The 12,500-nt window shown below is 47.7% G+C and overlaps 2 protein-coding genes across 6 annotated transcripts in view; one reads left to right on the forward strand and one right to left on the reverse strand.

Annotated features, from left to right (window-relative positions):
- The window catches only part of ical1 (islet cell autoantigen 1-like), a 16,560-nt gene extending 12,710 nt beyond the window's left edge, over positions 1–3,850 (forward strand). For 4 of the 5 annotated variants that reach the window (XM_036540966.1, XM_036540965.1, XM_036540969.1 and 1 more), the window contains 4 exons: positions 16–210; positions 956–1,264; positions 1,516–1,617; positions 3,639–3,850. In XM_036540966.1, the coding sequence (XP_036396859.1) occupies positions 16–210; positions 956–1,264; positions 1,516–1,617; positions 3,639–3,754 (722 nt within the window). In that variant the 3' untranslated portion in view covers positions 3,755–3,850. The remainder of the gene's footprint in view (positions 1–15; positions 211–955; positions 1,265–1,515; positions 1,618–3,638) is intronic. The other variant, XM_036540968.1, reaches the window with a different exon arrangement.
- A 3,427-nt stretch (positions 3,851–7,277) lies between these two features.
- The window catches only part of LOC118785327 (protein FAM117B-like), a 38,876-nt gene continuing 33,653 nt past the window's right edge, over positions 7,278–12,500 (reverse strand). The window contains exons 6-8 of the mRNA XM_036539916.1: positions 12,069–12,321; positions 11,298–11,418; positions 7,278–11,050 (exon numbers count right to left, since the gene is read on the reverse strand). Of these exons, the coding sequence (XP_036395809.1) occupies positions 10,765–11,050; positions 11,298–11,418; positions 12,069–12,321 (660 nt within the window). The 3' untranslated portion in view covers positions 7,278–10,764. The remainder of the gene's footprint in view (positions 11,051–11,297; positions 11,419–12,068; positions 12,322–12,500) is intronic.

Consider the following 12,500-nt stretch of genomic DNA (forward strand, 5'->3'; position numbering starts at 1 on the left):
CTGTGTGTGACCCAGCCCTGTGTGAGCTCACCGGCCCCCTCAGTGCCCCTGACACTGATGATGACCTCCTGCTCATGACGCCTGACCCAACCCCGCTCCCACCACCTCACCTCCCCCCGCCCACAGCGCCCCCTGCTGCCGGCATGGGCTTCATCCACTCCCCACCAGGGGGAGCCCTGGAGCCCATCCCCACAACATCCTCTGGGCAGGGTAAAAACCGACCTGACTCACCTCTTTCTGTACTGTAGGGAGGTGCAGGCCTCTCTCTGTGCTGTACCAGAAGTGGCCAGCTTTCTCAGCTCTTTTTTAACTCCAGCAGCTGAAGCACCTTATCTAACCCCTGCCGTCCTTTAGCCAGAGCCAGGGAATGCCTTTTGAGCCGGTGTGCAGAACTCTGGCATTTGCCCGGGCTCCAGCACCTGTCTCCCGGAGCTGCCCTCCCTGGCCTCACTAGCGCAGGCCTATTTCTGCGTTCTGTCTGCTGGAATGTGCAGCAGTATCCGTCCCTCTCTTTTTTTCCTGCTCTTAGCTTTCTTTGCCTGCTTTCGGTGAAGGGGCTTCCTGCGTTGTTCATTTGTGGTGTGACTCTCAGTGGGTATGACTCAGGTTTCTTCTCTGTTCATTTTTGTTGTGTTTGAGGGCTTGGTCTCAAACCCTTGACTCTCTCCCCTCTCTCTCTCTCTGCCTTTCTTCCTCCCATTCTCTCTTCCACTCTATCTCTCTGTCTCTCTCTGTCTGCCATTATTCCTCTCCTTCTCTCTTCTACTCTTTCTCTCTCTGCCATTATTCGTCCCCTTCTCTTCCACTCTCTCTATCTCTCTGTCTCGGCTGTTATTCCTCCCTGTCTCTCTTCCACTATCTCTCTCTCTCTCTCTGCTGTTATACCTCCCCTTCTCTCCTCTGCTCTCTCTCTACATTTCTGCTCCATTTCTCTCCCTCTCTCCCTCTCCCTCAGGAGCCAGAGACCTGCTCCTGGATGTCCCACAGCAGAAGCCTGCCCAGCTGCAGCAGCGGCAGCAGCAGGAGGAAGAGGAGGATGGAGAGAGGGCGGACCTGTCCTTTCTGCAAGAGATTCTGAGCCCGGGCCCAGCAGGGAGCAACGAGTTCAGCCGCGAGTGGCAGGACGCCTTCGGCTGCTTCGAGTCTCCGCCTGCCCCTGCTCCCGCCCCCGCCCCGGCCGCCCCCGCCCTCTCCCCCTCTCACCTCTCCAGCCCTTCCGGCTTCCTGCCCTCGCAGCTCCTGGACCAGAGCCTGAGCTCCACAGGTCAGCCATCTTTCCTATACTGCCCCCTAGAGATTTGGAGGAGCTGTCTGCTTCTCGCTGTGTTAGAAGGAGCACCGGGCACAGCTGCCTTCATGTAGATGTTGTGCTTTTTGGGCTGTGATTGGTACATCATTGTAGTGCTAATTAGATCTACTCTATTCACATAGTCTGCTGGCAGGACATCTCTTTTGGATGATGTTTGGATGTCAGGACTGGTCCTTTGTACTGATTTACCTTTCTAACTTCGGCAGGCTGGGCAACCCCGCCAATGTTCCAGGCCCCTCCCCTTCAGCCCCCACAGTCTACTGACCAGGCTCCACCCACTCAAAGTGCTCCCAAGATGACAGCCAATGGTGAGAGCTCTTTAAATTTACAATTTGCATAAGCGAGTTAGGTGCAGTTAGGTTTTTAATTAATCAAAGGGTACCATCAGCTGTGATCATTGGCCAAAGTGAATTGGACTTTGATCTACCATTGCCATAGGAATTCTGCGTTTCTAAGAAATGGGCTTTATTTTAACGCAAAGGCATCAAAAAAACAGCTACTTTGGTAGAAGGGTCCATAAGTGCCATAGACTGTGTGAAATGACCATATATTCTGATGTCAAAAGCGCTGTTTATTTTTGTTAAGACAGGATCCAACGCACTGTTAAGGTACCATGGACATCTGTCCTACCACATGTTAAGACAGGCCTTCAAAACACCTTATTTCAATGAGTCATCGTCCAAAAGGCTGTTTACTCTCAGAGCAGATGTTCCTGGGTGAATTCTGATTCCTCTGGCCTCCGGGAGGGTTGCAACCCTGCAGGGTGCTGTGATTGCAGAAAAGTAAGGACTCCAGCAGACAGGGGAAAAAGGATATGGCAAAAGTCCCATAAAGATTGCATCCTTGCAAATTCATCCCTGTCTGCTTCCTAGATGCAGTAGACCCAAGCTGTTCTTGTGCTTGTGGTTTTGTGTTTATTAGCAGAAGTACTCAATTTCTGAAATGCATACAGCTAATTTCAATTAAATCCTTGGTTATAATAAACACCAGTGAACCTATTGAGCACTGGCGGTGTAGAGTAGGGACCTAAAGCTACTGTGTCATCTCAGCTGAGCTACAGTGGTGACAGTGCACTTTTTGTGGCACGGATGCGGTGTCTGTGATGACCGGGCTCTGTGAGCTTTGCGATTGTTTCCGTGGTGACCGGGCAGGTTCCCGAGTGCCGGGGATTGTACACTGTGATGACTGGGCGCTTTTGAAGAGCTGGGGCTGTTTCCATGCCGATCAGACGAGCGCTGGCTGCCGGGGCCGGGAGTCTCTGGGGAAAAATGCCCATGTTTGGACAAGAACCCCCGCGCCGTCTGCCGTGTGAACGGCCCTTGCCTGCTTTTCTAACGGGCTCGACTGGACGGCGTGCATGACTGCACCGATAGTCTCAGATGCCTTTCACACCCCCCCTCCCCCCACACACACTCATATGCAGGGGCCCCTCTTTAATAAAATCACCCCCTCTAAAGCCCTCTGTTTGCGCCGCTGTCTGTCTGTTTTGAAGTTCATTGAGGAAAAAGTCAGTTCTCTCAGCCTGGGATCTAATGTTCTGCAAACTGTGGCGTCACTTGTTCTGCTCCGGCTGGTGGTTGCGTCACTGCTTGTGGACCGGCGCCCTGAAAAACAAGAAGAGCTCAGTGTTGCTTGAGTCTGTATGTTAAGATAATAAAGCTGGTCTAACAGAGCAGTGTTTATAGAGAGGTAATCCTGTTCAGGCCTGCTCTGACCCAATCAGTGTGTCTTGAATTGATCAAGCTTTGCACAACACCGGTCTCTCAGATGAAAATGCCAAACGGCAGTGAAATGTAATGTAATGGTGTCCTTGGTCGTCTTGGCTGTGGATGGCTGTGGATAGGTACCTGTGGCAGCGTTTTCCTCAGAAACTCTGCTGTGGCTGCTGCTGTTTCACTGACTGTCCTCTAAGTGGGGTGTGTGAGCTCTTTCAGGTGATATTTTTCTCAAATGGGAATTCCTCTGTTCAAACACACACACGATCTCACAGTGCGGTGATCTATATCTCTGATTTGTTACACTGTGTGTAAATCTTGAACACAGTAAATGTCTGAGAGAGGGCTGTTTGTGCTTTGGAGTAAGAGCCATCCCAGCCATATCCTGAGGCTGCCTGCAGGGAAGCAGCTTCCTTGGACAGATGGCCTGTCCTGTGTGCTGTGGCCTGCTGTACGTGTGTGACTGTGTGTGTGTGCATGCGCCTGTGTGTGCGCGCCTGTGTGTGTGTATGTGCGCCTGTGTGTGCTCGCGCCTGTGTGCGCACGTGTGTGTGTGTGCGCCTGCGTGTGTGTGCGTGCGCGTGTGCGTGTCTCACTCTGTGTTTCTCCCACAGTCCCCGCCGGCTCGGCCCGTGACATGTCCGCCTGGTTCAACCTCTTCGCCGACCTGGACCCCCTGTCCAATCCCGACGCCATCGGCCGCTCCGATGACGAGCTGCTCACCGCCTGAGGAGGGCACCGTGGAGCAGCACGGCAGGGGAGCCGGCGCGTGTGTGCATGCGTGTGTGCGTGTGTGTGAGAGGAAGCAGAGAAAGAGTGCATCCTCTCTCTCTCTCTCTCTCTGTTTCTCTCTCCCTTCCTCTCTCTGTCTTCTCCAGAAAATGCACATGTGCATAGTGAAGCATACACGCACACACTCGGGGTGCTGCTCAGCCAGGCTGGGGGGCGTACTTCATGAGAGGCTGGGGAAGGGTGATTACATGTCTCTAGAACCTCGGAAAATGATGCTAAGAATCCAGAACACTGCTACATGGAACCAGTTGAGGTTTGATGGGCCCTTTTCTGCTGTTAAAAACAACTACAGTTAATCCCTGAAAAGTGGTGTTTTGGTGTGCTCTTGTTGGTCGGCTAAGAAACATACTCACGGATAGCTGCTGTGTCTTGTTGCTAGCAACAGTAAGTACTTTGTGGAGTGGGGGCGTACTGAGCATTTAGGTGAGGCAGCTGATGGGATCCTTTGTTTATTTTATTGTTTATTTGTCTGTATCTTAGTAGCTGGGTTTTTTTTGGTAAAAGGTGGACTGGAACATAGTTTTTTTTTTCTTACAGGGAAGATGGGCTCATGGTTTCATTTGTTCTCTTTTCACGGGCGCAGCTATGTCGTTTAACACCACCACAAAATGAAAGCATCAGTCAGGCTGTGTGGATATCGGAGGCTTCTCTTAAAAAAAATATATATATATATATATTTAACCAAGTACTGAGTATCCCATTGCTGAGTAATCACCACTTTCCTGCAGTTTGCTGTGGTCTTGATCTGAGGTTAAGAAGTCAGAATGTTGGGTGCCACGGAGTGTTCTGGAATGTGTTCAGAGTCATGTGATCACACTGGATTGTGCATGTGCCTGGCTGTGAGTGTGAAAGTGAAGTGAAAAAATATATAACATTTTAAATGCTGTACTACTTTCTTATTTTATGAGTAAATCAATGGGAAGAGATTGTCAAATATGCAAAGCAAGGTTGAACGTACACGTACACACACACGCACACACACACACATGCACAGGGTCTGGGGGGAAGTGGGGAGAGGAGTTTATGTAGTTACACTAATCATTGACTCTCATTGCAGTGAATGAATACATTCTTTCAGTTACTCATTAAGAAAGATTTTTAATGACAGTTGAAGCAGGGTGTGTTGAATTATTTTGGAATAAAAAGCAAACATATTTAGGTGTGTGGTTGAAAATAAAGAGCTAACGTCTATTTTTATTATACACTGCTGTGGACCATATGTAACTCCAGTAAGAGATTCTAATAGAAACAGTAATGATAGTATTATTTAAAGTATTATTGTTATGCTGCATCTCATATTCAGGTGCATTTATAATCCCAGAAAGCACCAAAATCATCTGTAGTTCGGTCTATCTGGGTAAAATCCCTGTTAAAGGAGGACACTGGAAAAAAAGGGAAGGGGATGGGGGTGTGGGGGTGTGGGGTCGGGGGTGTTTAAATGTCTTACCTGCTGTACCACATGCGATCTAAATGCGTCTTTTAAACTGTGCTCCTACTGCTACATGGAAACATGGAAGGCTGCCTGACTCGCTGCAGAAAGCACATGGTGGCGGCTGTCAGGAGGGGGAAGTGCTGGCTGCCAAAAGAAGCAGAGCACATATCAAAGCCGGGGCTTAAGCAGAGCAGGGCCTGGGAAAGGGGGCTGTTTAACTGGGGTGGGGACAGGGGTGTTCAGCAGGATCATATACTTACAAAAGGAAATAGCGCTAATGCTAATGGCAGCACCGCTAAAGCGAGCCATGCTGCAGGGCGTGGGGGGGGGGGGGGGGGGGGGTTACCCAGCATGGTTAGCACACAGGTGTCCTTTAACTTAGTGACCTGCTTGGGAGCAGGGAACATTTTGCCTGCCGCTTGAGTGCTGATATCTGTCTGTGAAATGGTCAAAGCACAGTTTACTCATTTTCATGTACAACTTTCAACACTACTGATGGAGCATGCTTGAAGTCCCCCCCCCCCCCCCCCCCCCCTTATATAACATTTTGCTGTGACACAAGTATGCTTTTCCTCATATCAGGAGTTTAAATATTAATGTTATTGTGGTTGTGAGAGTAAGATGTTAATGTTAACACTGCATAGAGTTCTTTTTGGTATGCTGAAGAAGTCATACATGTATACATATGACAAGTTAGCGTCAGATGGAAGCATATAACTTTTGCCCCATGTGGTTTACACATTGCAGTGTGTATCATCAAGTGGATGAAAGATTTGGCCCTGACAGCTTTTATTATACTGAAAAGAATGTATATCAATCACAGATGCTTTAAACTTTTTACAACTATGCCTTTTATTTCCTTATTATTAAGAATGTTATTGTTGTGTTTGCTCAAATGTCAAACTTTGTTAAACAGGAAGCTGAAAATTGTTTTACTAATAGTTGTGAACTCCTGAAATAATAAACTTCTCATGGTCTTTTAGCTCAGTTCTTTTGGACTCTGAACTCTCCTCTTGTGTTTAAAAATCTACAGCTAAATGGCTTGTAATTTGAACCACAATTTGACCTCTGAGAGTTTGACAGAGTTGGTCTGGATGTTAAACTGGATGATAGAAAAAGCTTTGGTTTTGCCAAGAAGGGAAAAGGTTGTTCCTTCTTATGGGGGCTAAATTTTGGATACATATTTTTTTCCATTCGTACACTCTTTTGAAGTAAATATAAATTGGAATGCAAATGAAAAGAAACCAACGTTTTTGTCATGGTATGGTGACGGTTTCTTTTCAGTGTAAATACATGTCAGTTGAAGTACATGACAGTTGTGTCCCTGTCCTCCTGCTGCAGGTTAACCTGCTACTCCTGACCCCCTGACATCTTTTAAGGCTTTTCCATTCAGTAAAAGGCAGATGGCTGAATCTTACCAGATTAAAATGATCCCGTCTTGTCTGGTCAGTGGTCTAGCGCGTGATGGGTCCTTTGCACCTGATAAGTTGCCGGTATGAGCTCAGCGAAGACACTTGAAGACCTTCCTGCTCCTACCGTTGGGCCGCTTTCAGAAACTGCGGAGGCTGCAAGGTGCATATCACCAACTCATTACGGAGGGTAGCCAAACTGGGCCCAACAATCTTACCCTTTTCGATAAGATCTTTAATAATCACGGTGAGTCAGGTCTCATCCCAAAGAGGGAGGGTCATCCTGAACATTGTCCCTATCTCTGAAATGGGCCGTTTGACTTTATTGATCCAGAGAGAAGAATTCCAGCTCTATTGGCCACACCAGTAACCTGGTTTTCCCAAAATGTCTCCTGTTCACGGACCAACCAAGCACAGCCCCACTTAAGTAGAACTGTTTGGTGGGGAGGCAGTGACAGGGTGGCATGGCTGCTGGCCATATTAAAAATGAGCAATTCCTAAAACATTGTCTCTGCTAAAACTACAAAAAACAATATTTAATATAGACTAATGATATGAAACAGAAACTGAATATACTGACCTGAGCCCTGCGAATAAAAGCACATGGATCATTTGGGAGCAAGTGCAATTTTATTCTTTTCACGTATAGACAGCCTTGGTTCACTCACACCAGAGAGGAAATGAAGTTAAAGTAAATTAAATACAAAATAAAATAACGACAGAAATTAAAGAATTGAAAAAAATATTAATCCGGCTGTCGTGTAATCAAACGTTCGTATCCAATCAAATCCTTACATGTACAATGACTGAAAACCGATGCTTTGCTACATTTTTCTGTCTCACAAAGCGGGGACAAGTCTTTTTTATAAACAACTCTGCTATGCTTACGTCTGTCTACTCTACAGATTTGACAGCATTTAAATGTAAAGAGGAAAAAAAAGATCTTAGGTCATTATCGTCACAAAACTTCTCAAGACTGACCCTGCCTGAATAAGATACAGTAACTTTATCTATATAAATATATATATACTCAAAAGTAGCTATAGGTGCAGCTGATATAATCTATAGTATAGTACATACACACTTGAAATGTTTTTTTGTTTTTGTTTTTTTATACATTCCTGAGTACAGAACTACATAAGCAGTCATATGTTGTAAGAAGAAAAAGGACTTTTTTTCCCAATATCTTTTTTGACATTTTGCGTTTAAATATTTAAGAGAGACAAGTTACTAGGAGAAGGCCCCAGAAGCCTGAGCTGGTCTAAAGCTGGGGAAAGTGCTGGAATATTCAAGTACAAAACCAAGTCCTTACCGCTCAACATAATACCTTAAGACTAAAAACAATGCTAATGATGCTAACATAAAAAAACAAGATGCAAACTAGCATTGTGAACCACAAACTAAACCACATAAAAATAATACTAGGCTCTACACATGACACTAAGACAGGGAATGTGTGTGTGGTCTGTGTGGTCCTGCAAACAGCCATCTGAACCAGGTACAGTATGCACAAGTCCTTCAACAAAGCAACCCAGGGGACTCCCTACGTGCAACTGTAGAGCATCCAGGCACTGCCAGAGCATAAATACATCGTTGTCACGCGATAAGGAGTGGTCCTCTCGCAGCTGAAAGTGAAATGTTACTGCTGGAGCTCAGAACTTGCTAACACCAGGACTGTAGCACACCGCTTTGCATCTGGAGCCAATTGTGTCTTGACACCGGAGGTACCAAACTCCTGGAGGGCTGGAACCAATATCCCTGCTCTTAAGTGACCTAAATGCCTAAGTAGTCTTATATGATCAGGACTCTTTTCATTTCCCATAACGCACTGCAGTGTAACATCTCTTGCGTACACTGCACAGTTAAAACCTTGATTCCTCATGCAACTAAAAGTGTGCTTAGCCAACACAAAGCCGTCCAGGAGCAGAGCTTGATACCTCTGTTCTACACTGTAGGAGCGCCGCCTAACAGTGGACCTGACAGTCAGTACACTCACTCCTCACATACAATCTGTTGCTGGAATGTGCTCATGCCACATTTTATCGTCAGACTGCAATTCTGCATTCGAGTTTCCAAACACGAGGACACCGAAGGCGTATAGCTCCAAAGCCAAAGTTTGCGGAGGCTTTCTCCATGGGCGGCAGGTCAAAGCACTTACGCTGTCTATTACACAAGCTACCACTTCTGTAATGGCTTAAAAATCGAATTCTTGTTTGTGAATAATATGAAAACGAGCCTTTTGTATTACAACGCAAGCAAACAAATAAATAAAAGGATAATATAAAGATAAATTAAAGACAGAGAAAAGAATAAGGCCTAAGGGATGGATTGTGGTCCACTTGGTCAGGAAGTGTTCATGGTTGCTAGCACTGTGACACTGTGAGGAACAGGTCTAAGTGGGACCGCTTCTTATCTCAGGGCGAGTGGATTTATAATAAACACAAAACTGCAAACAGACACTCACAGACTGCGGTTCTAATAGTGAGGTAACAGCTTTCCCTCATTTATGAAGGTTTTTTTTATACACTGAACAGTGGACTTATCTGATGAGTGCTGGGAAATATGGAGTTAAAATCAATGATTCTATCCTCTGCCACTTTGCATCAAACATCAGGAAAGACTGAAGCTGAAAAGACATGCTGAAGCACAATGCATCTCAATTCTGCAAGCTTTGTTGGGATTTGGGGCCAGAACCAGTGTTCAGGAAGTCTCCTGTTCAAGTAATTTCATCAGATACGTTTCACCTCAGAACGAGGGGAATGACTACTTCAGCCCAGTTTAATTTGCACCGTTTGTTATATGACCAGTTAATTTCCTTAACAGCATTGTGCAGACTTCCCTCTTGATATAAAGTGGAAGGACAGAGAGAAATTGAGTGGATATGAAAGTCTCGCCCTACACAAACCCTGCCCTTCTGAATGTCACAGTGCCTTCTGCTGGAACGCCCTCTCCACGTTCTCCATTCACTCGGGACACAGTAAAGAGCATCTCGCACTTCGGTGACCAAGACCTGGTCAAATGCTCCCCCTTCTCCCTCTGGCACTGAAAGTTCAACTTGGACCAAACTGCATTTCAAACGAGTCAACGGAATAAGACTTTCCTACACAGGGCACCTAGCCCTGCTGTTAAATGCCACTTCGCAACAATGACACTGGCTGCATGTGTCACACACGCAGCAAAGTACAGACACATTTTCTTTTTCCTTATTTTCACAACTCTATCCTTCTCTTTGCACACACAAAGCAGGGAAATGAAACGGTTAAAGACTGCGGACACATAGAGAACCAGGCCGGTTTCTGACATCAGGCACGTGAGTATTCCCTTGCCCTCTCATCTCAGTGGTTGGACCCAGGAACTGGGAGGAGCTACCAGTGGTGACCCTCCAATCAGAGGAAAGAATCTGAAGGCCCTGGGTTTGACTCCATACAGAAGCTTGCAGACCTTCACTAACCTGGGCATGTCTCAAACCCAGGTTTCTTGGTCTTGCGGAGAGCGCCTCAAAATCACATCCTTGCAACGTAAACCCGTCTTTGACACTTTTGGAAAAAAAAGCACATTTCTGTGAAAAGGCTCCACGGTAAACTGTTACAAAGGGCAGCGGGATCTGTCCTCTTCTCACACGCACAGGCCACCACCACAGCTGTGTGCTGAGCCTGTGACAGAAATGCGCGGACTGTGGCTGAGCTGGGCGGGGCCTGTGGCCGAGTGGGGCAGAGCCTATGGCTGAGCTGGGCGGGGCCAGTGACCAAGCAGGGCGGAGCCTGGCCTGTGTGCGTATCACAGCACAGCTGCGGTTACTACACTACAGTAAGGGCTGCTAATGGACACACCTCTACAGCATGGGGGCCACACCCCCAACCATGTCTGCCTGCTGTTTTTGGACAAACTAAAAAGCTGCATAGCAAAAGCATAATCAGGTTTTCTTATTTCGTTTGCTTGTTTTCAGGTAGAGAATTAAGAGAAGGCGGTTTATAAAACAGTCCTTTCAAAGTGTGGAAAAAAACAAAGAAAGAAAGTTTTGAAATTCGAACGGGCGCTTGGTTTGGTTTTAAAAATGTTCCGATTCTGAAAGACGCAGTTTCTGGGTTTGTCCATCAGGGCGGCACTCTAGCTCTCAGGCTCCTCCAGGTGCCTGGGGAGGCAGGGCTGCTGGTTGGTGGTGCTGGTACCGCGGGTCACCCTCTGGTCCTGCTCCACAGCGAGGGGGGGTCCCATGGAAGGAGACAGGCTGCGCACCCCCATCCCGCCCGAGCCCTTGAGGGGGCGCTCCTGCGTGGGCAGAAGGGGTTTGAGGATGCTGACCAGGCAGAAGGCGGAACCGCTCTTGGGGATGAAGTTGACCTTGTTTCTGTCAGGACACAGGAACTGCGGGATCTCATGCAACGGCCTGGGCCTGGAGGTGAGGGAGAGGGGAATGCGAAAGATTGAGACACTCACATACATTACAGTCCAAAACACTTATTCTCCCCTCATTTTCAGCTGATCATACAGCAAAACAGATCACAGAAAGGACAGGGCCAGGGTTTTAGCTACTTTCTGAATGAAGACTTCACAATGCCGCAGCTATGACCAGAGCAAAGCACAGATATACATGGCTGCCGTAGACTGTCTAAAGAACATGAGGAAAGAAGAACACTGACGGGGCTTCCTCGAAGACCTTGACCCTCTCGCAGCCTTCCGGCGGCTCGCGCTTGAACATGTAGCTGTTGTTGGGCTTCGGGGACGAGGCGTACTTGGGGAGAGGGGAGCTTGAGCCCAGGTCTGGGGACACAGGAGCACTTGGGTTAGAGGCTGCTAATGGACAGGTGTCTGCATTTGCAACCAGGCCTCTTATCTGTAACAGCCTTTTAGGATGAGACGTTAAACAGAAGTCTTCACTCTGGTCATTAAAGGTCATATGGCACGCACCACAAAAAGAAGAGGATTCGCTACCCCGATCATTACATTACATGACATTACTGTCATTTAGCAGACGCTCTTATCCAGAGTGACCTACATAGGTTACATCAGTGCCAGCCAATCAGGCTCTTTCAGTTTCATAATCTTAGAATCCCCCCCAATTAAACTGACTAAATAACTCCCTCCCCAACTGATTCCCACCACAGTAAAACAGAACTGCTCCTCAGCTGATGCTGCCTGGTTAATTAAAGGACAAAGAGTAGCAGTGTGGTAAGGAGCAGGATTTGTAACCAAAAGGTTGCTGGTTCAGTTTCCCACTAGGGCGCTGCTGCTGTACCCTTGAGTAAGGCACTTAACACAGAATTGCCTCAGTAAATATCCAGCTGTATAAATGGATAATATGTAAACATTATAACCGATGTAGCTGCCCTGGACAGGAGCGTCTGCTAACTGAGAATGATGCTGTGATGTGATGTGATGTGTAATGGAAAGACAGACACAGAGGCGCAGACCTTTGCCCCGGCCGTCGCTCAGCAGGTCCTCGTAGGGGTAGGGGCTCCCCGCCCCGGTGTCGTTAGTGACGCTCAGAAAGGTGGGGGACACCGACTGAGAGCGGCTGCTGCTGTTGCTGTGGTTACTGCCCCGCCCGCCCCCGCCGCCGGCCCCGCCCCCGCCCGAGGGGGTCTGCGTGTCGATGCTGCGGGTGCTGCTGCTGCGCTGTGGGAGGGGAGGGGGGGCGCGGTGGCCGTCCGGGACGTCCTGGGGCTGGACAGGGGGAGAGAGAGGGGACAGGGTTAGGGTTAGGGTTAGACATTACAGATCCCAGAGCAGTCACGACTGTATAAAAATGCTACAGCCGAACAAATTCAACAGGTATTCCATATGATGGGGCGGCGGTGTAGCATAGTGGTAAGGTGCAGGACTCGTAACCAAGAGGTTGCTGG

Source organism: Megalops cyprinoides, chromosome 11 (genome assembly GCF_013368585.1).
Source record: "Megalops cyprinoides isolate fMegCyp1 chromosome 11, fMegCyp1.pri, whole genome shotgun sequence".
Taxonomy (NCBI): domain Eukaryota; kingdom Metazoa; phylum Chordata; class Actinopteri; order Elopiformes; family Megalopidae; genus Megalops; species Megalops cyprinoides.